We start from the raw sequence: 21,701 nt of genomic DNA, 5'->3' as shown, positions 1-21,701 counted from the left end.
AAAACCATGATGAATCTCTGGCTGAATTTATTTGACCAACGAAGGCTCTCAAAATGGAATATTTTGTTGCAGACTTTCGATCAAAGTATTATCGACATTTTAGGGCTTCCAGCAAGGTATGTGCATTTTATTTAGTAAATACCATGTTTAGTATAATGATAATGCTTTATATTGCTTTTTCAACCTTGCAACTTAGATTATCTTTATTTGATTATTATACATGTTAGTATACATGACTAGTTAGTAGGACTAGTAAGCTTATGAATTGTTCAAATAGAAGAGAGCAAGTTGGGTGTCTAACACTTGCCCAACCCATAAACTTGAAGCATACTTAGAGATCTGGGCAAACCAAAGTCTTACAAATTAGAGTTCTTCATCTGTCCCGAAAGAGGGAGGAATTTACGAGTCATAGATCCTTAATTAGGTAGTGAATCGCAAGATACCCTAAACTTCCCTTTCGAGGAGTGATGTACGTAATGTGGTTCAGCCTTGATTGTGGCACTTCATTGTCTTATTCTAAATGTTATGTAATAGTTCAAGGAGTGATGTGAGTGATTCAACATCTTTTTAAAATGATTGTAATGTTTATCATACACAATTAATAGATTAACTAGAGAGAAAGAGTGTGTCTTAAGCGTAGGCATCTGGGTTTTGCGAGAGGTATCTTCCACCATCTTGAACATTCCAATGGCCATGTCCTTTCCCATCTGGATTTCATCTTCACCCATCGTATAGTCACCAATTGTGTAAAACTCAGAAGTAGTCTTGCAGGTGGATCCCCCGTTTGCAGAGACCACGAACTGAACCGTATCGACAACCTTCTCAATCTTTTCACCTATCACAGCACCTTCGATCAAAGTAAACTGGCACTTAAAATTCTGTTCGTCAATTTCATCGATCCGATGCTTGATGAAGTCAAAAGGGCCATCTGCATATTGTAAGATGAAAAATTAGTTATATCTTTGTCCATGTAATGTTGTTTCCACTCCATTTGTTTTAAATATAAGATGAAAAATAATGTAGAAGAGGATGATGGATTTTAGGAAGGGGCTTCTACAAGTAGCCTAACCTGGCCCAACTAAAGGTGGCATTTTTATCAGGTTTGGCCCAGTCGCCTAATTAAATGGATTGAGCTTTGTGTGTGATTTCATATTCGACCTGGGTTGGGCTTACCTACATCTATTGGGCAAGCCCAGGGTCGGCAGATTACCCAAGACACCTAAACACATAAGCCCAAGTATCTTCCTGATGGCTACCCAGGTGACCAAAGTGCAAGGCACAAAGGAGCATAGTTTGAGGTATTGGATCGGTATCGGCCGAGACCAATTCAATCCAGCTGTACAGACAGGGGTAAAAATGTAAAAAAATTAGTTTTTTTTTATAAGAAAACAGGGACAAAAGTGTCATATTTGCCTGAGTTTGGACGATCCTGATCCGTATCGGCCAATCCGATCCAGCCGATACCGAGATCACAAACAATGCAAAAGAAAGACTGATCCGAATTTTTTTTTTGCAAAGCACCAAAATGAAATATGCTCCAAATTAAGTTGAAGAAGAAGAAAGAGAGAGCAAGGAAAGACAAACCATCAGCCAAGTTGATCTGTTTGATGGATCCAGCCCCACCATCTCCATGAATTTCAATGCTTTTTATCTTATCAGGACGGATCTTGGGAAGTAAGTTGTGTGCATCAAGGATTGAAGCTTTGAAAATCCTAGCAACTGGGATTGGGTAACTGAACTCATTGTTAATGGTGGTCACACCCATTTTTTTGGCTAATAATGCAAGAAAATGAAACCTCAAAAGGATGGGATGGGCGAAGAAAGAATAAATAGTGAATAGAGAGGGACCTTATAATTGGGTTTGCTGTGGTGCCAGTGGAGGAGATAATGAGAAGCGAGGTGGTATTTATAGAGTGAGATTCAGGAATTGTTTGGTCTGAACTAGTCTTAGATGATAGAAAACCCTATGTAGTTATCTTAATGGTTGGTATAAAATAATTAATCTAAATTCAAAATACTTCAACTTGGAAAGGGAAGACTACACATTGTTTGAATTTGACCATATAATTGAGGGTGGTGGCAAGCAATCCATTTTTTTATTTTTCTCTCCCCAACGTTTAATTGTAGACTATTCATAGTTTTCAGAACGGGAGTGAGGGTCGTTACCCAAAAAAAAGAATGGGAGTGAGGGTCGATTGGTAAAGACAAAAAGACTCCAGTTCCAGCCTCAGAACCAGTGGAGAAAAAACCAAAAACATGATTTGGAAAACGAGCATCTTCATATTCTAGAAACCCATTTTTTACCCCCTTGGAAAGTTCATGTTGATCTTTGAATCCATGAATTAGGATGCCAAGTATTTGGTGTTGTGCACAAAAGTCTTGTGCATGCTTATGATAAATCCCTCTACAGGTTACTCTTCCCTCTTCTATCAAGAGAAAATTGCAAAATCCAGCACCACCTAAACAGTTCGAACTGTTCAACAAGAGAGATTCATAATGCATGAAGTGAGAAAGTGAGAGAGAGAGAGAAACAGATAGAAAACCAGTTTGAAAAGATATATCGCCGGTAAAGAGATAGAAATCTAACCTTGATATACCGAGATTGAAAAGGTCAAAGAAGGAAGAAGAATCGCCAAAAAAGCCGTATTCCTGACCACCATGGTCAGAGATGTACGTAGGACCTTTGATGTTCGATGACGATAATTTTTTTTTTTTATTTGTAATGTTGCTCCACTAACCGGTTAAGGGTTAAATTATTTAACGGTTAGGATTTTAAAGTAGAAATTAACGGTTGATAATGAGGTGTTGCGTTTAAAGGTTGCATACTTGCATTGCAACCTTTTTCCCGAAAAAAAAGAAGAAGATAAAAAGTAAGAAAAAGCTCTAGAAGCTAATTTGTCGGTCTCAACACTTTGTCATCGGGGAATATGCCAAAACATTACATTCACAAATAGATGGGCTAAGGAAAAGATGTCCTCAAGTAAGAGGTTAGAAGCCCAATCCAATGTAGAAGAAGTAGACTAGTTTCGACCCATTTATCACTGTTTGATAGTCAAAAAATAGCACTAAATGTTTGAGCTGTAAACTTCTTGCAAGTAAGAGTACATCTCAAATTGTTTCAGCCTCTATAGAAAGGAACAGACAATTCATGACTATGTCGGCAGATAGCTGCAATAAACTAACCATGCTAGTTTCGAATGACAACATAATGCCTACCATAATGTCCACCATAATGCCGTCCAATTGACCAAGTCCCATCATTAAAAATGTAAGCATACGAGGGGGCAATGAAGGCGGAATAGCAGGGACGGGTCTAGTTGTTTCACAATACAAGCAGAAACAATATATGTTTCCGTAATTGTAGGTACAATGGGGATTTGGGAATTCTGTGCATCTCGGGGAAAAACAGTTTGCTAATTTGTTACCTCATAGTATTTCCCTTTCATATTGTAGAAGGGCATATCGGAAAAAAAAAAAGGAAGTCGTCACCTCGATTAGGGTCTAGGATTCATAATTGATGTCCCTTTTTTGAAGTAGATGCACATAATTAACTCCAAACTCAATGACTTGTTTGCCTCAGACCATTGGTTAAGTTTCAGGTTACATTTGAGAAAGGTGCTGGGCATTCCAGAACGTCTAGCTGTAACTAGTCATCCTAGATCAATACAAGAGCCTTGTATGGCTTGTACCTTGCCATACTAAATAGTTCTCCTCATCGAGCCAAATTCTTAAGATTCTGCTCCTTCCAAATATGGTAGATGGTAACCCCAAAAGCAATCATACTAATAGAATCTAGAATGGACTAGAGGAAAAGAGAGGATATCCCTTAGGGTTAAGGTCCATTTTCACCCGGTCCATCTACAGATCGTTCTAGGAAAACCCTATCCAAGAGCTTGGGAAAATCGGACCTCTTTGGAAGATATCGTTATCCAAAGTTTGGCGCACAAAGCTACAAAATTAGGGCTTCTAGGCATTCTGAGAGTGCTAGATGTGGAACCATCCCAGGGTGTCCCATTAGTTGCGGCGATTCCCTCATTGATTTCACCCTTTTGCCCCTTTTAACCCTAAAATTTTACTATAAATAGACATACCTACTCATTTGAAAAACATAGTTTAATAGTCCAGGAAACCTCTGAAAATCGAGAAAACCCTTTGAAAGTTAGAAAAAAAACCCAAAGATACCCAAATTGCTCTCCGAGATTGGGATTCCATCACGATCGCAACAAGAACATTGAAACTGTAAAAACTGAGTTTGCGCAAAAACAAGTATTTCTCTCTCTCCATACTTATCTAATTATTTTATTGATTGACTGATTTATTAGTTATTTAATTATTTGTATGTTACTTTTTATATACCTTAATTTTGTCGATTTTATTTTGTAAACCCCATCATACATCATTGTGCGGCCGTTTTTCTTGTGGGGGTTCGATAGACACCCTATTAGTATCATCGGACCCCATTCACTAAGTCAAGAGGTTGAGCCCTTGAAATAGCCAAAACCATGATGAATCTCTGGCGGAATTTATTTGACCTACTAAGGCTCTCAAAATGGAATATTTTGTTACGAACTTTCGATTGAAGTATTATCGACATTTTAGGGCTTTCAGCGAGGTATGTGCATTTTATTTAATATTGTTAATACCATGTTTAGTATAATGTTAATGCTTTATATTGCTTTCTCAACCTAGCAACTTAGATTATCTTTATTTGATTATTATGCATGTTAGTATACATGGCTAGTTAGTAGGACTGGTAAGCTTATGAATTGTCCAAATAGAAGAGAGCAGGTTGGGTGTCCAACACTTTTCCAATCCATAACCTTGATGCATACCTAGAGATCTGGGCACACCGAAGTCTTAAAAATTAGAGTTCTTCATCTGTCCCGAAAGAGGGAGGCAGTTACGGGTCATAGATCCTTAATTAGATAGTGAATCACAAGATACCCCAAACTTCCCTTTCAAGGAGTGACATAAGTGGTTCAGCCTTGATTGTGGCTCTTGATTGTCTTCTTCTAAATGTTATGTAATAGTTCAAGGAGTGATGTGAGTGATTCAACATCCTTTTAAAATGATTGTGATGTTTATCATACGTAATTAAGACACAAATCTAGAAATTAATTATCGTGAAAAAGACTTTTTTTTTCATCCTTTTGTGTAGTAATACATTTATAATAAATCCTCTTTTATTAAACACAACCAAATCCTTAGCACCCCTCGACAAACAACTCCCCTTCTCCAAATAAAGAAAAGGTACAAACACAATACATGGCTTCTTGATATTGAGCCATAATAGCTCTATAGATGTTATAGATTAACTAGACAGACTGATCTTAAGCATAGGCATCTGGGTTTTGCGAGAGGTAATCTTCCACCATCTTGAACGTTCCAATGGCCATGTCCTTTCCCATCTGGATTTCATCTTCACCCATCGTGTAGTCACCAATTGTGTAAAATTCAGAAGTAGCCTTGCAGATGGATCCCCCATCCGCAGAGGCCACGAACTGAACTGTATCAACAACCTTCTCAATCTTTTCACCTACAACAGCACCTTCGATCAAAGTAAACTTGCACTTAAAATTCTGTTCATCAATTTCTTCGATCCTATGCTTGATGAAGTCGAAAGGGCCATCTACATGTTAGATAACGAAAAATTTGTTATATCTTTGTCCAAGAAATGTTATTACTACTCCATTTGTTTAATACAAAATGAAAGATAACATAGAAGAAAATGATTTACTTCATCACCCTTTTTGTTGCAAAGCTTAGGCATGATGGATTTTAGGAATAGCCCACCTGAGCTTCCACAAGTAGCCTAACCTGGCCCAACTAAAGGAGGCATTTTTATTGGGTTTAGCCCACTCGCCTAATTAAATGGATTAAGCTTTGTGTGTGATTTCATACTCTGGGTTGGGCTTACTTACCCTAATGAGCAAGCCCAGGCACCATCCTGCTGGTCACCCAAGTGACCAAAGTGCAGGAATTTCATCCTCTCCCAAGTGCAGTGCACTGTTCAGTGTACCTTTAAAGTGAATCGTTATCACCTCCAATTCTTGCCCACTTCAATTCCCTCCAATTCCACACATAGGAGTGGAAATGACCACCTTACCTCCTGCCCGAATACACTGCCCAAGGTGGGATAGGATGGTCATTTCTACTCCTATGTGAGGAATTGGAGGGAATTGGAGCGGATAGCGAATTAGAGGTGATAAAAATGCCCTTTAAAGTGCATCGAACTATGCCCACTATACTTGGGAGGATAAAAATCCAAGACAAGTGGGCAGTGCACCACACTTAAAACGATAAAAATTCCAAAGCGCAAGGCACAAAGGAGAGCCGGATCTGGAGAAAATTTTCAAAACACCAGAATGAAATATGCTTCAAATTAAGTTGAAGAAGAAGAAGAAAATGAAAGTAAAAAAAGACAAACCATCAGCCAAGTTGATCTGTTTGATGGATCCAGCTCCACCATCTCCATGAATCTCAATGCTTTTAATCTTGTCAGGATGGATCTTGGGAAGTAAGTTGTGTGCGTCAAGGATTGCAGCCTTGAAAATCCTAGCAGCTGGGATTGGGCAATTGAACTCGTTGGTGATGGTGGTCACACCCATTTTATGCTAAAAGTTAAGGATGGGAGAAGAAAGAAGAAATTGTGAATAGAGAGGGACCTTAATTGGGTTTGCTGTGGTGCCAGTGGTGGAGATGATGAGAAGCGAGGTGGTATTTATAGATCAGTGAGGATCAAGAACTGTTTGGTCTGAACAAGATTTAGACGATAGAGAACACCCATGTAGTTATCTTTATGGTTGGCATAAAATAATTAATTTAAACTCAAAATAAACTTCAACTTGGAAAGGAATAGTACACATTGTTTGAATTTGACCATTAATTGCGGGGGTTAGAGGAAACCATGAACCGGGAAAGGAATGGCTAAATATTCTAGAAGGATGCCTTAGTCAATGTTAGAATTCCAGGTTTTCCTCGTAGTACTTTTACAGACATTTCCTCAGATGTATGTGAAAATCACCGGGAAAAAATGTCACAATCCTTCGTTACATGAACGAAGATTGTGATCAAAGTCCTACATTCCTTTGGAAGAGTAAGTCATTTGTGTGTTCTAGATAACCTCGAATCTCCGTTGTTATGCTGGATGGATGTGTTTATTGAAATCTTTGTTCCAATAATTTTTAAAATAGATATAGTTGACTCACTCATCAAGAGTCCGGATCCTCTCCAGTGGCATTGAAGGGGATCCCTCTCCAATAACGCTCTCCCGGTCACGTTTCATAGACATTCACGGAGACTTAACTCCGTTTGCTCATGTTTTTTTTTTTTCTTTTTTTTCTTTTTCCTCTCTCCCTCATTTTAAGGAATCCATAAAATGTGATTGAACATTGAAGAAGAAATATGTAATGAAATCCAGAATCTAATCTCAAATCTCTCTCTTAAGTCCAAAATCTTATCTCAAATCTAAACCTACCTCTCTCTCCTTATGCGAAATAGTCTGCAACTCACATTGGTTCTGATGAAAAACTACCGATTTGGTCTTGCATAAGGATGGTGAGGAAATTAGATTGTTGGAGTGTTTACTAATGCTGGATCGGGTATTGGTCACTTGAATCGAATTGGGTATCGATCACCTGTAAAATCGATACGATATCGATATGGCATCGACATTGATCGGTTGTATCAGATAAGTTTACCCCCTAATTTTAAAAAAAAAAAAAAAAAAAAAAAGGTTTTTTACTACTATACCCTTTCTCTGCACCATTTCACCAATACAGTATCGACAAAATAACAAGATCATAGTTTGAAGAATCAGTATCGACTTAACCGATTCACATTAGTATCGGTTGAGACCAATACCGATTCCTTGCTGATCCAGTCTCGGTGGACCAGTACAGACAAGGGTAAAATTTTAAATTAAATTAAAAAATCTATTTTTTTTTAAGGAAACAGGGGTGAACCTAACCGATTTGGATCGGTAGAGGCCGTTATCGATCACTAGAACCCATGGTTTTACTGCATGGTATTGGATTAGGTATCGATCACTTGCAAAACCAATATGATACCACTACGATATCGACAAGGATCGGTCGTATCTGACAAAATTACCCCTAATCTCCCTTTAAAAAAAGATATTTGACTGTTTTATCCCTTGTTCGTAACGTATTACCGATACAATATTGGCACAGTATCAAGATCGGCAACAACCAAAACTATTACATATTGCCCTGATACGAGCGGTATGACACCAATACCTCATGCTGCGATAATACCACAGACCATGAACTGAGTTTCAAGATTGTTTCGCATAAGGTATGAGAAAGAGAGAGAGAGATTTGAGATTAGATTCTAGATTTAATTATCTATTTCCTCTTCAATCACGATTTATGGACTCCTATAAAAAAGGGAGAGAGAAAAAAGAAAAATAGAAAATAAGAAAAAATATTGAGAAAAACGGAGTTAAATCAGTGTGAATGGGTATGAAACGTGGCCTTAAGTGACCTTAGGAGAGCGTTATTGAAAAAGAATCCTCTTCAATGACACTGGAGAGGATCCGAACTTAAGTATCAACCCACTTGAGACGCATGTAACCTTTATTCACCTCAAGAAGAAAGTCCATAGTCTAAATAATACATTTTAAATGTGACATTATAGACTGCACTGAAACAGATTGAATCAACTATACATTTGAAGTTATTAGTTTATTTGTCATTTTTATTTTATTTATGGAAAGCAATTCTCTGTCCGGGAGTGTGGCCTATGCCAGCACTCCCATGTGTCTATCTCTCTCTTCCTTAAAACAAAGGGATAGAGGTATCTTTTCAAATGGGGAGGAGAGAGATAGACTCATGGAAGTGTTGGCGTAGGCCACACTCCCGCATAGAAAACTTTTTCCCTTTATTTATTTATTTCGAAGTTATTAGATTTGGTCAATGTACATAGGTAAGGTATACCATTTTTTTGGCTAAATATGAGTTTTCTACTCATAAAATTAAAATTCTAGAAGCCGCCTCAGGTCAAGGTTATAGTTAATAACGGCAACTGATAGGTCTGATCATTTATAGGAAATAGTTTTCCCTAGATGACAACCCACGTGCAAGCCTGCCAGGTAGATGGCAAATAAAGCATGAAAGAAAAAAGAAGAAAAAAGAAGGAAAAAGGAACGCTAACCCCGGTGATGTGGCGTGGCTGAGCGTGAACCTGCGCCTAGATAGTTCAGCGCGAAAAGACTGACACATGTCACATATCCCCTAGAAAGGCAAAAAAATGATTTAGGGGTGCATTAATCTTTTCGTGCTAGATGTGTTTGGATGCAAGTACGCACTCAGGCACAACACCGATTAACGTTTATTTTTTTTAAAAAAAAGAACAAATAATATGTGCATAAGACTACAATTGTATAAAGGGTGCATGGACAAATACAGGAGTTGGTTTAATATTGCATGATCAAATTTAAGGTGAAAATTTGGTATGTTGTTTGTTTAGATCTATTTGCTAAATATTCAATGGGAAGCAGTTTTCTGTACGGGAGTGTGGCCTATGCCAGCACTCCCATGTGTCTATCTCTCTCCTTTTTAAAATAAGGGGTAGGGGTGTCTTTTCACATTGGGAGGAGAGAGATAGACTCATGGGAATGTTGGCGTAGGCCACACTCCCGGACATAGAACTTTTTCTCATATTCAATAGTCAAAATTATCATCACTCTTCCAAATTTGCTTGTGATTCCTGGTCATAAAAATTTTGACCTTATTTGATGTATTTTTACTAAGGCGTATTATTATTATCACAAGTGTCTGTTATTATGTCAAACGTCACAAGGCAAGCATATATTCAGCTACTTGGACAAATGATGTGTCCATTCTGAGCGTTGATAGAGAGAGCATGATCTAGATTAATGAAGTGTCAAATTTCATAGCTTAATTCAATCAAATACCCACCTTGTATTGGCATGCATGCCTACGAACACTTTAGAAAATAATATGCACCCGCCAACTATGTACGACACATACGGTTTAGACTAAAAAATTGTAAAAATTGGATGATTCAGATATGTCCTGTGATTTTTGGAAAGTTCACATTCCTTTATTATATGGATAACAAATTAAGTAGATGTATTAAATTTGTTATCATTTAGAAAACAATTGACAATGGATAAATTGAGCATCATATATTGGAAGCCAACCTTAGATCATACTGTTGTGCGGAATGGGACCGGGATCATCCTATTGGTAGGGACAGCCATTAAAAAAAAATTAATTATAAAAATAGATATTCTCTAGGCTCATTCAGACTAGAGAGGATTCCTTGTGGAGCATCTTTTTTATTTATAACCAAACATCATGAATCCAACACACCAGTATATAACATCAACTGTTGGTTCACTAAAACTCATAATACGTACTTAATTACAATGATAAGAACTTCTTAGGTCAAGGGATCAATCGTAAACCATCGATAATAATTTTGTTTCTCAAACATCTGAGAATAGTCCATTTAAGATTCTCATGTAATTCAGTTTAATGTACACACACGCTTGTGTTTAAGAATCAACATTCTCATGGACTCACAATGTAACGATTGTACAGACAAAATACCCTCTTGGATATAAAAATATTGTCGATGCAAGAGCCTTGGAGGGATTGCACTTTGCCGTGAACAGTTTGGTGAGTCAAATGTCATTTTGACCGATATCCAAAGGCAATATGTTGTGGACATAATACAATCTCCTTCTGCTATCACAAATTATGTATCTATCAACTATGAATAACTCTCGCTCTCAACCAATATTGTATAGAACTTACTTTATTTGATTTAATATAGTTCTCTTTTTCCATCAAATCAAAAATAAAAAAGACAATATTTTTTTTCTTATCATGCTTGGGTCAAATTAAAAGTTATAGGTCAAAGTCAAAATTGATGATTGGGAATTTATGCTTCTGCATTATCTAATTAGTTTCTAAATGTTATGTAATAGTTTGAGGAGCATTTAAGTGATTCGGACTCTTTTGGAAATGAGTGTGATGTTTATCTTATCTAATTAAAACATGAATCCAAACATTAATTATCACAAAATAGAAATTTTTTCTCTTCTCGTGGAGTCAAACCTTTCTAACAAATCCCCCTAGCTTTATTAAGTACAACCAAATCCTTAACACTTCTTGACCAACAGCAACTCTTCCCCCCACCCTCCCAAATACCCCTAAATTAAAAAAAAGCACAAACACAATGGATGACTTCTTGATATTGAGCCATTATAGTTCTATTGATCGATGATATAGATTAACTAAAGAGAGAGAGATTCTTAAGCATAGACATCTGGGTTCTGCAACAGGTAATCTTCAACCATCTTGAACGTTCCCACAGCCATGTCCTTTCCCATTTGGATTTCATCCTCACTCATCGTGTAGTCACCAATTGTGTAAAACTCAGAAGTAGTCTTGCAGGTAGATCCTCCGTTTGCACAGGCCACGAACTGAACCGTATCAACAACCTTCTCAATCTTTTCACCTATTACAGCACCTTCGATTAAAGTAAACTTGCATTTAAAATTCTGTTCATCAATTTCTTCGATCCTATGCTTGATGAAGTCGAAAGGGCCATCTGCACGTTTGACACGACAAAAAAAAAATACTTGTTACTACTCCATTTGTTTCAATATAAAAATATATAGTAGAAAATGATTTACTTGTACGTTCTTTATATATTCCTTGGACAAAAATAGTGGAACTTAGTGTTAAAATTTTTTTAGAAAAAGAACCATGTTCGGGATTATGCGCTTGTGCCTTGTGCCAGACACAAAGGGGGCAAAATGATCGCCATGCCCCCATGAAAAGTAGATATGTCGCTCAGCCACATTTCCTCCCATTGGCTTCCATGTTGATGTAGGGACTACGCTCCTGGATAGGGACTACCGTGGAGGGAGGTGGAGGATCCAACCCAGCAAAAACAGGGGGGAATTTGGTCATTTTAAGAGAGGCCCACATGAGAACCACTGGTGAAATGACCCAAACACCCCTTGTTTTGCTGTGCTGAATCCTCCAGCTCCCGCCACAGCTGGAGGAGACCAAATTGCCTGGACAAAGAATGCCTTCCCTAAACTTTATATTCTTTCTTTTTATTTTGATTAAAAAAAAACCACTGGAACTAAAACTCAACATGCCTGCTTTTCCCATATATAGGATTTATGTAAGAGAGAGAGAGAGAAGAAAAAACAAACCATCAGCTAAGTTGATCTGTTTGATGGATCCAGCCCCACCATCTCCATGAATTTCAATGCTTTTAATCTTGTCAGGAAGGATCTTGGGAAGTAAGTTGTGTGCATCAAGGATTGCAGCCTTGAAAATCCTAGCAGCTGGGATTGGGCAATTGAACTCATTGGTAATGGTGGTCACACCCATTTTTTTGCTAATAATACAAGAAAATGAGACCTCAAGAGGATGAGATGGGAGAAGAAAGAATAAATTGTGAATAGAGGGACCTTGGGTTGCTGTGGTGCTAGTGGTGGAGATAATGAGAAGCGAGGGTGGTATTTATAGATCAGTGAGGTGCTTCAGGAACTGTTTGGTCTGAACAAGACTTAGATGATAGGAAACCCCTTGTAGTTATCTTTTATGGTTGGCATAAAAATAATAATAAATCTAAATTCAAAAGAAACTTCAACTTGGAAAAGAACAGTGCACATTGTTTGAATTTGACCACATAATTGCGGGGGTTACAGCCGGTGGCAAACAATCCATTTTGTTCTTTTCTCCCTTACTCCCAATTTTAAATGTAAGTCTCTATTCATGGTTTTCAGAATGGGATTCTAATTCCAGCCTCAAAACTGGTCAAGGCTAGAGGCAAACATGAATCGGAAAAGGATTGAATCAACGATACATTTTAAGTTATTAGTTTATTTGTCATTTTTATTTTATTTATTTATTTGGAGGTAATTTGCTCCGGTCAATGTCGATGGGTAAGGTATGCCAATTTTTTTTTTGGCTAAATATGAGTTTTCTATTCATAAAATTCAAATTCTAGAAGCCGCCTCAAGTCAAGGTTAGAGTTAATAACGGGAGCTGATAGGAAATAGTTTCCCTAGATGACAGCCCACGTGGCCACGTGCAAGCCTAGATGGCCAACAAAGCATTAAAAAAACAATTAAAACAAAAGAAAAAAAAGAAAAGGAACGATACCCGGTGATATGGCTGGGCGTGTAACTGCGCCTAGACACAGCCTAGTAGGAAAAGACTGACATATCTCCTAGAAAATCAAAAAGGTCTTGGAACGCATCGGTCTTTTCATGTTGGGTTGTGTCTAGGCACAAGTACACGCCCAAGCACAACACCGATTAGTGTTCTTTCTTCCCAAAAAAAAAAAAAAAAAACACTAATAATATATGCACAAGACTATAACTGTATAAGGGTGAATGGACATACAGGAGTTGGTTGAATATTGAATGATCAAATTTAAGGAGGAAATTTGGTATATCGTTTGTTTAGATCTATTTACTAAACATCCAATAATCAAAATTACCATTACTCTTCTAAATTTGCTTGAAATAACAACATAAGGGTCTGTTATTATTTCGAATGTCACAAGGCAAGTATTCAACCACTTGGACAAATGATGTGTTCATTCTGACCATTGATAGAGAGGACATGGTATAGATTAACGATGTGTCAAATTTCATAGCCTAATTCAATCAAATACCCACCCGCCTTGTATTGGCATGCAGCCTATATATGTGTGTCCATGCACCCGTACCAACACTTTAGAAAATAATGTGCATGCTCCAACTTTGAATGGCATATGTGGGTGGGTATTTTTAGAAAGTTCACATTCCTTTATTACACGGATAACAAATTAAGTAGATGTATTGATTTGTTATAATTTAGAAAAAAAATTCATGAGCAACATATTTTGGAAGCCAACCTTAGATCAAATTTGTGCAGAATGGGGATGAGGATCGTCCTTCCGATAGGGATAGTCATTCAAAAATTTAATTATATAGAGAGGTGTTCTCTAGGCTCATTCAGAGTGGAGTGGATTCCTTGTTGAACATCTCTTTTGTTTATAATCAAACACTATGAATCCAACACATTCGTATATAACATCAATGACAAAAACTTCTTACGTCAAGGGACAATCATAAACCATTGATGAGAATCTTAATTGTTTCTCAAACAACTGAAAGTAGTCTGTTCAAGATTCTCATGTAATTCAGTTCAATGTACGCTCATATGTACACTCACACTTGTAGTTTGAAATCAACATTCTCGTGGACACACATTGTTACAATTGTATAAACAAAATATCTTTCTTAATTTGCTTGAGATCGGTCTATGGATTCCACAACTCAACTTGCCAAATTTCTTGCGTTCAGACTTGAGATGGGTCCAACTCATCCAATTCCTTACACATATAAGTTTTCTTTGTTTTGGGCCCTTGTGTGAGTTAGAATTGCATTCCTCGCGTCAGTCGATCAGTTTCGGAGCTGTTCTTTGTAGGTTCCCCTATTTTATTGCTTTTGTTGGGCAGGGTTTGAGAGTAGAGATCATCTATTCTTTGAGTGTCCCTTACATCCCTCGTTTGGGGAGATATCTTGGCCTTTTGTTCACCGTCTAGGAGACCTAGGAGGAGGGTAATTTTGGAAATCCAGTAGGTGAGAAAATTCATTTTAGAGGAACTCTATTCGTTGATAGAGAGAGCATGATCTAGATTAACGAAGTCAATCAAATACCCACCTTGAATTGGCATGCAAGCGTACGAACACTTTAGAAAATATTGTGCACCCTCCAACTATGTGCAACACATACGGTTTAGACTAAAAAATTTTAAAAATAGGATGATTCAGATATGTCCTGTGATTTTTGGAAAGTTCACATTCCTTTATTATATGGATAACAAATGAAGTAGATGTATTAAATTTGTTATCATTTAGAAAAAAATTGACAATGGATAAAATGAGCATCATATATTGGAAGCCAACCTTAGATCATACTATTGTGCGGAATGGGACCGGGATCGTCCTACTGGAAGGGACAGCCATTCAAAAAAATTAATTATAAAAATAGATATTCTCTAGGCTCATTCAGACTAGAGAGGATTCCTTGTGGAGCATCTTTTTTATTTATAACAAAACACCATGAATCCAACACACCAGTTTATAACATCAACTATTGGTTCACTAAAACTCATAATACGTACTTAATTACAATGATAAGAATTTCTTAGGTCAAGGGATCAATCGTAAACCATCAATGATAATTTTGTTTCTCAAACATCTGAGAGTAGTCTATTTGAGATTCTCATGTAATTCAGTTCAATGTACACACATATGTACACTCACGCTTGTGTTTAAGAATCAACATTTTCATGGACACACAATGTAACGATTGTCCAGACAAAATACCCAATTGGATATAAAAATATTGTCAATGCAAGAACCTTGGAGGGATTGCACTTTGCCGTGACCTGTTTGGCGAGTCAAATGTCATTTTGACCGATATCCAAAGGCAATATGTTGCAGACATAATACAATCTCCTATTGAGACTACGAACCTCAACTATGAGAAATTCTCGCTCTCAACCAATATTGTATACAACTTACTTTCTTTGATTTAATATATTTCTCTTTTCCCATCAAATAAAAAAAATATAAAAAAGCAATATTTTTTTTCTTATCGTGCTTGTGTCAAATTAAAAGTTATAGGTCAAAGTAAAAATTGATGATTGGGAATTTATCTAATTAGCGTCTAAATGTTATGTAATAGTTTGAGGAGCATGTAAGTGATTCGGACGCTTTTGGAAATGAGTCTGATGTTTATCTTATCCAATTAAAACATGAATCCAAACATTAATTATCACAAAATAGAAAAAAAAATTCTTCTTGTGCAGTCAAACCTTTCTAACAAATCTCCCTTTACTACACAACCAAATCCTTAACACTTCTTGACCAACAAAACAACTCTTCCCCCCCCCCCCCCTCCAAATACCCTTAAATAAAAAAACAAGCGCATACAATGGATGACTTCTTGATATTGAGCCATTGTAATTTTATTGATTGATGGCATAGATTAACTAAAGAGAGAGAGTCTTAAACATAGACATCTGGGTTCTGCAACAGGTAATCTTCCACCATCTTGAACGTTCCCACAGCCATGTCCTTTCCCATTTGGATTTCATCGTCACCCATCGTGTAGTCACCAATTGTGTAAAACTCAGAAGTAGTCTTGCAGGTAGATCCTCCGTTTGCACAGGCCACGAACTGAACCGTATCGACAACCTTCTCAATCTTTTCACCTATTACAGCACCTTCGATTAAAGTAAACTTGCATTTAAAATTCTGTTCATCAATTTCTTCGATCCTATGCTTGATGAAGTCGAAAGGGCCATCTGTAGGTTTGACGGAAAAAAAAAAACTTGTTACTACTCCATTTGTTTCAATATAAAAATATATAGTAGAAAATGATTTACTTGTACGTTCTTTATATATTCCTTGGACAAAAATAGTGGAACCCGGTGTTAAATTGTTTTTTAGAAAAAGAACTATGTTTTGGATTATGCGCCTATGCTTTGTGCCAGACACAAAGGGGGCAAAATGATCGCTGTGCCCCCCATGAAAAACAGATATGTTGCTCAGCCACATTTCCTCCCATTGGCTTCCATGTTGATGCAGGGACTACGCTCCTGGACAGGGACTGCCGTGGATGGAGGTGGAGGATCCAGCCCAGCAAAAACAGGGGGGAGCTTGGTCATTTTAACAGAGGCCCACATGGGACCCACCGGTGAAATGACCCAAGCACCCCTTGTTTTGCTGTGCTGGATCCTCCAGCTCTTGCCACAGCTGGAGAAGACCAAATTGCCTGGACAGAGAATGCCTTCCCTAAACTTTATATTCATTCTTTTTATTTTGATTAAAAAAAAACCACTGGAACTAAACTCAACATGATATAGGATTTATGTAAGAGAGAGAGAGAGAGAGATGAAAAAACAAACCATCAGCCAAGTTGATCTGTTTGATGGATCCAGCCCCACCGTCACCATGAATCTCAATGCTTTTAATCTTGTCAGGAAGGATCTTGGGAAGTAAGTTGTGAGCATCAAGGATTGCAGCCTTGAAAAGCCTAGCAGCTGGGATTGGGCAATTGAACTCGTTGGTAATGGTGGTCACACCCATTTTTTGCTAAAAGGTAAGGATGGGAGAAGAAAGAAGAAATTGTGAATAGAGAGGAGGGACCTTGGGTTGCTGTGGTGCCTGTGGTGGAGATAATGAGAACTGAGAAGCGAGGGTGGTATTTATAGATCAGTGAGGTTCAAGAACTGTTTGATCCGAACAAGATTTAGATGATAGAAAAGACCCATGTAGTTATCTTTATGGTTGGCATAAAATAATTAATTTAAATTCAAAATAAACTTCAACTTGGAATTTTGAATTTGACCATTAATTGTGGGGATAAATATTCTAGAAACACGCCTTAGTCAATGTTAGAATTCTTGGTTTTCCTCGGAGTACTTCTACAGACATTTCCTCAGATTTATGTGAAAATCCTTTGTTATATGAATAAAGATTGTGATTAAGTCCTACATTCCTTTGGAAGAGTATGTCATTTGTGTGTTCTAGATAATCATGAATTTCTTGTTATTATATTATATGAGTTTGTTTATTGAAATTCTTGTTCCATTAATTTTTAAAATAGATATTGTATCGACTCATTTTAGAGTTCAGACGCATGTCACCTTTATAGAGTGAGGTTAAGGAACTGTTTGGTTTGAAACAAGCCCTAGAGATAGGAAACTCTATGTAGTTAAAATAATACATTTTGCCATTTTATTTTATTAATTTAAGATTTCAAGGTAATTAGATATGGTCAATGTTGATGGGTATGGTATGCCATTTTTTTTTTTGGGGTTAAATATGAGTTTTCTATTCATAAAATTCAAATTCTAGAAACCGCCTCAGGTCAAGGTTAGAGTTAATAACGGGACATAAAAGGTCTGATCATTTATAAGAAATAGTTTAGTGGAAAAAATAGAGAGGTAGGGGGGGGCTTATGTATTCTAGTGGCTCCGCGTAGACAGGTGGTTGACTTTTCATTACATACATATTTTATTGCATTCAAGTATTCTGAACCTCTGCTGGGTGCCTGGTGGATTATATTCTTGTATGCTTTTCCTCAGTATTCTGCGTGGTGATCGTTGGAATGATATGTCAAACTTTATCTCAATTATTTCTGAAATATTTCTTATTATTAGAGATTTTAATGAAGTAATAATGCAGTCAGACAAACTTGGAGGTTCATAATTCCATTTATCCTCTGTTGCTCTGGTCTTAAAGAATTTGATTCAAGATTTTTCTTTAGAGGAAATTATGTTGTTGGGTTTGTGTTTTACTTGGTCGAACAAATACAAACCCCCTGGTCTAGTTCAGAAATGCCTTGACAGAGCCATGGCTAACCAAGATTGGCTAAACTCATTCCCTTATGCCCGATTGACCAAGCTGTTTTCAATTGGATCTGATTATAATCCGTTGATTCTCCAAACACATGCTCCCAGATTCTTTTACAAAAAGTTGTTCCATTATTAGGAAACATTGACAAATCACCCAGTTTTTCCATTAATAAAGTGTCAAATTTCATAGCCTAATTCAATCAAATACCCTCCTTGTATTGATATGCATTCTATGTATGTTCATGCATGCACACCAACATTCTAAAAAATAATTTGCGTGCTCCAACTCTGAACGACACATGCGGTTTAGTTAAAACACTAGAAAAATTGGACGATTCAGATGTGTCATGTGATTTTTAGAAAGTTCATATTCCTTTGTCACACGGATAACAAATTAAGTAGATGTATTGATTTGTTATAGTTTAGAAAAAAATTGAAAAAGGATTAAATAAGCAACATATTCTAGAAGCCAACTTTAGATCAAATTTGTGCGAAATGGGGACGTGGATCGTCCTACTAGTAGGGATAGCCATTCAAAAAATTTAATTATACAGAGGTGTTCTCTAGGCTCATTCAAACTAGAGTGGATTCATTGTTGAGCATTTCTTTTGTTTATAACCAAACACTATGAATCCAACACACCAATATATAACATCAATTATTGGAACAAAAAAACTTATAATACTTAACTACAATGATAAGAATTTCTTAGGTCAAGGGATTAATCGTAAGCCATTGATGAGAATCTTGTTTTTCAAACATCTAAAAGTAGTATATTCAAGATTCTCATGTAATTTAGTTCAATGTAAGCATATATGTACATTCATACTTGTGTTTTGGAATCAACATTCTCATGGACACACAGTGTAACAGTTGTATAAACAAAATACCTGATTGAATATAATTTTAAGGCCAAATGTTCTCTATGCCGGGGATGTGCCTAAACACATGGGGGGTGGGCAAAATGATCGCCCCATGTGTTTGGGCACAACTTACACTTCCAGGCAAAGAACAGTCATCCTAAATTTAAATAAACTTTTAAGTTTTGACATCGATCATATGTCAAAGGAGAATGGATCAGCTGCACGTACCAACAGGTGAACATACATCTCAGAACCAATCACATTTTAATTTTGTTTCCATAAAAACTCCTCTTTCCCGTATAAATGATAAAAATAGTACAAATAATTGACTTTCACACACGTACGTATGTTCACCTGTTAGTACGTGCAGAGGAACCGAACTCATGGCAAAGTGGCAAACGGCTGTGGCACATTATTCTGATTTTCAACTTTTGTATGAAATTGTGCAGACGTTGCATACCAAGGGTATTGCTTTGTAGCCCATATCTTCGGTTCAAACCTCTCTCTCTTTCTCTCTCTATGCCCATATCTTCGTCTCTTCAGATCAGGAACTGGTATGGTTGGTGTGTCAAATTTCATTTTGACCGATATCATAAGGAAATATTCTTTTTTCTTATCATGCTACTTGTGTTAAATTATAAGTTATGGACCCAACAACGACTTTATGCCTATATGTATTATCTTATTAATTTCTAAATATTGTGTAATAGTTCGAGGAGCGATGTATGTGATTCGAAATCTTTTGAAAATGAGTGTGATGTTTATCTTATCCAATTAAAACAGCAATTCAAACATTAATCATCACAAAATAGAATTTTATTTCTCTTCTTGTGCAGTAAAACATTTCTAACAAAACCCCTTTTTATTAAGCACAATCAAATCCTCCCCCTTCCCCCCCCCCCCCCCAAAAAAAAAAAGAAGGGTACAAACACAATGGATGCATGGCTTCATGATATTGAGCCATAATAGGTCTATAGATGTTATGGATTAACTAGAGAAATTGTTCTTAAGCATAGGCATCCGGGTTTTGTGAGAGGTAATCTTCCACCATCTTGAACGTTCCAATGGCCATGTCCTTTCCCATCTGGATTTCATCTTCACCCATCGTGTAGTCCCCAATTGTATAAAACTCAGAAGTAGCCTTACAGATGGATCCCCCGTCAGCAGAGGCCACGAATTGAACCGTATCAACAACCTTCTCAATCTTTTCACCTATAACAGCACCTTCGATCAAAGTAAACTTGCACTTAAAATTCTGTTCATCAATTTCTTCGATCCTATGCTTGATGAAGTCGAAAGGACCATCTGCGCGTTGGATGACAAAAAAAACTTGTTACTACCCCATTTGTTTCAATACAAAATGAAAGATAGAAAATGATTTACTTGTAAGTTCTTTAAACAGTCATTGGACAAAAATAGTGGGACACTGTTAAACTTTAAGGAAAAAGAACTCTGTCAGGGAGTAAGCGCATGCGCATGCGCCCAGTGCTCATTGCTTAGACACTTGGGGGGGGGGGGGGGTGGGGGTGGCGTAAAATGATCGCCCCACCCCCATGAAATGCAAATATGTCGCTCGGCCACATTTCCTCTCATTGGCTTCCACATTGACTTAGGGGTTATGTTCCCGGACAGAGAACGGATTCTTAACTTTTATTTTGATTAAAAAAAAAAAACTACTAGAACTAAAACTCAACATGCTTGCTTTTCCCATATATAGGATTTATGTAAGAGAGAGAGAGAGAGAGATGAAAAAACAAACCATCAGCCAAGTTGATCTGTTTGATGGAACCAGCCCCACCATCACCATGAATTTCAATGCTTTTGATCTTGTCAGGAAGGATCTTGGGAAGTAAGTTGTGTGCATCAAGGATTGCAGCCTTGAAAATCTTAGCAGCTGGGATTGGGCAATTGAACTGGTTGGTAATGGTGGTCACACCCATTTTTTTGCTAATAGTAATGCAAGAAAATGAAACCTCAAAAGGATGGGATATGGGAGAAGAAAGAATAAATTATGAATTGGGAGGGACCTCAATTGGGTTTGCTGTGGTGCCAGTGGTGGAGATGATGAGAAGCGAGGGTGGTATTTATATATCAGTGAGGTACTTTAGGAACTGTTTGGTCTGAACAGGACTTAGATGATAAGGAACCCCATGTAGTTATCTTTTATGGTAATTGGCATAAAAATAATAATAAATCTAAATTCAAAAGGAATAGTGCACATTGTTTGAGTTTGACCATATAATTGCGGGGGTTAGTGCCGGTGGCAAACAATCCATTTTGTTCTTTTCTCCCGCACTCCCAATTTTAAATGTAAGTCTCTAGAGGAACCCATGAATCGGAAAAGGAGTGGCTAAATATTCTAGAAGCACACCTTAGTCAATGTTAGAATTCCAGGCTTTCCTC

At 37.2% G+C, this 21,701-nt stretch overlaps 2 protein-coding genes across 2 annotated transcripts; both read right to left on the bottom strand.

The window, feature by feature from the left end:
- Positions 1–503: 503 nt before the first annotated feature.
- Positions 504–1,765, bottom strand: LOC122654927 (major strawberry allergen Fra a 1-3-like). The gene is made up of 2 exons (XM_043849183.1): positions 1,585–1,765; positions 504–928 (listed from the first exon to the last, which is right to left on the bottom strand). Exons 1-2 carry the CDS (start codon positions 1,763–1,765, stop codon positions 504–506), a joined length of 606 nt encoding a protein of 201 aa, XP_043705118.1.
- Positions 1,766–5,235: 3,470 nt separating this feature from the next.
- LOC122654475 (major allergen Pru ar 1-like) lies at positions 5,236–12,479 on the bottom strand. The gene is made up of 3 exons (XM_043848575.1): positions 12,221–12,479; positions 11,512–11,604; positions 5,236–5,536 (listed from the first exon to the last, which is right to left on the bottom strand). The coding sequence occupies exons 1-3, from the start codon at positions 12,399–12,401 to the stop codon at positions 5,331–5,333; spliced, it is 480 nt and encodes a 159-aa protein (XP_043704510.1). The 5' UTR covers positions 12,402–12,479; the 3' UTR covers positions 5,236–5,330.
- Positions 12,480–21,701: the final 9,222 nt, after the last annotated feature.

This window comes from Telopea speciosissima, chromosome 3 (assembly GCF_018873765.1).
Source record: "Telopea speciosissima isolate NSW1024214 ecotype Mountain lineage chromosome 3, Tspe_v1, whole genome shotgun sequence".
Lineage (NCBI taxonomy): Eukaryota > Viridiplantae > Streptophyta > Magnoliopsida > Proteales > Proteaceae > Telopea > Telopea speciosissima.
This window is presented reverse-complemented; position numbering and strand designations above follow the sequence as displayed.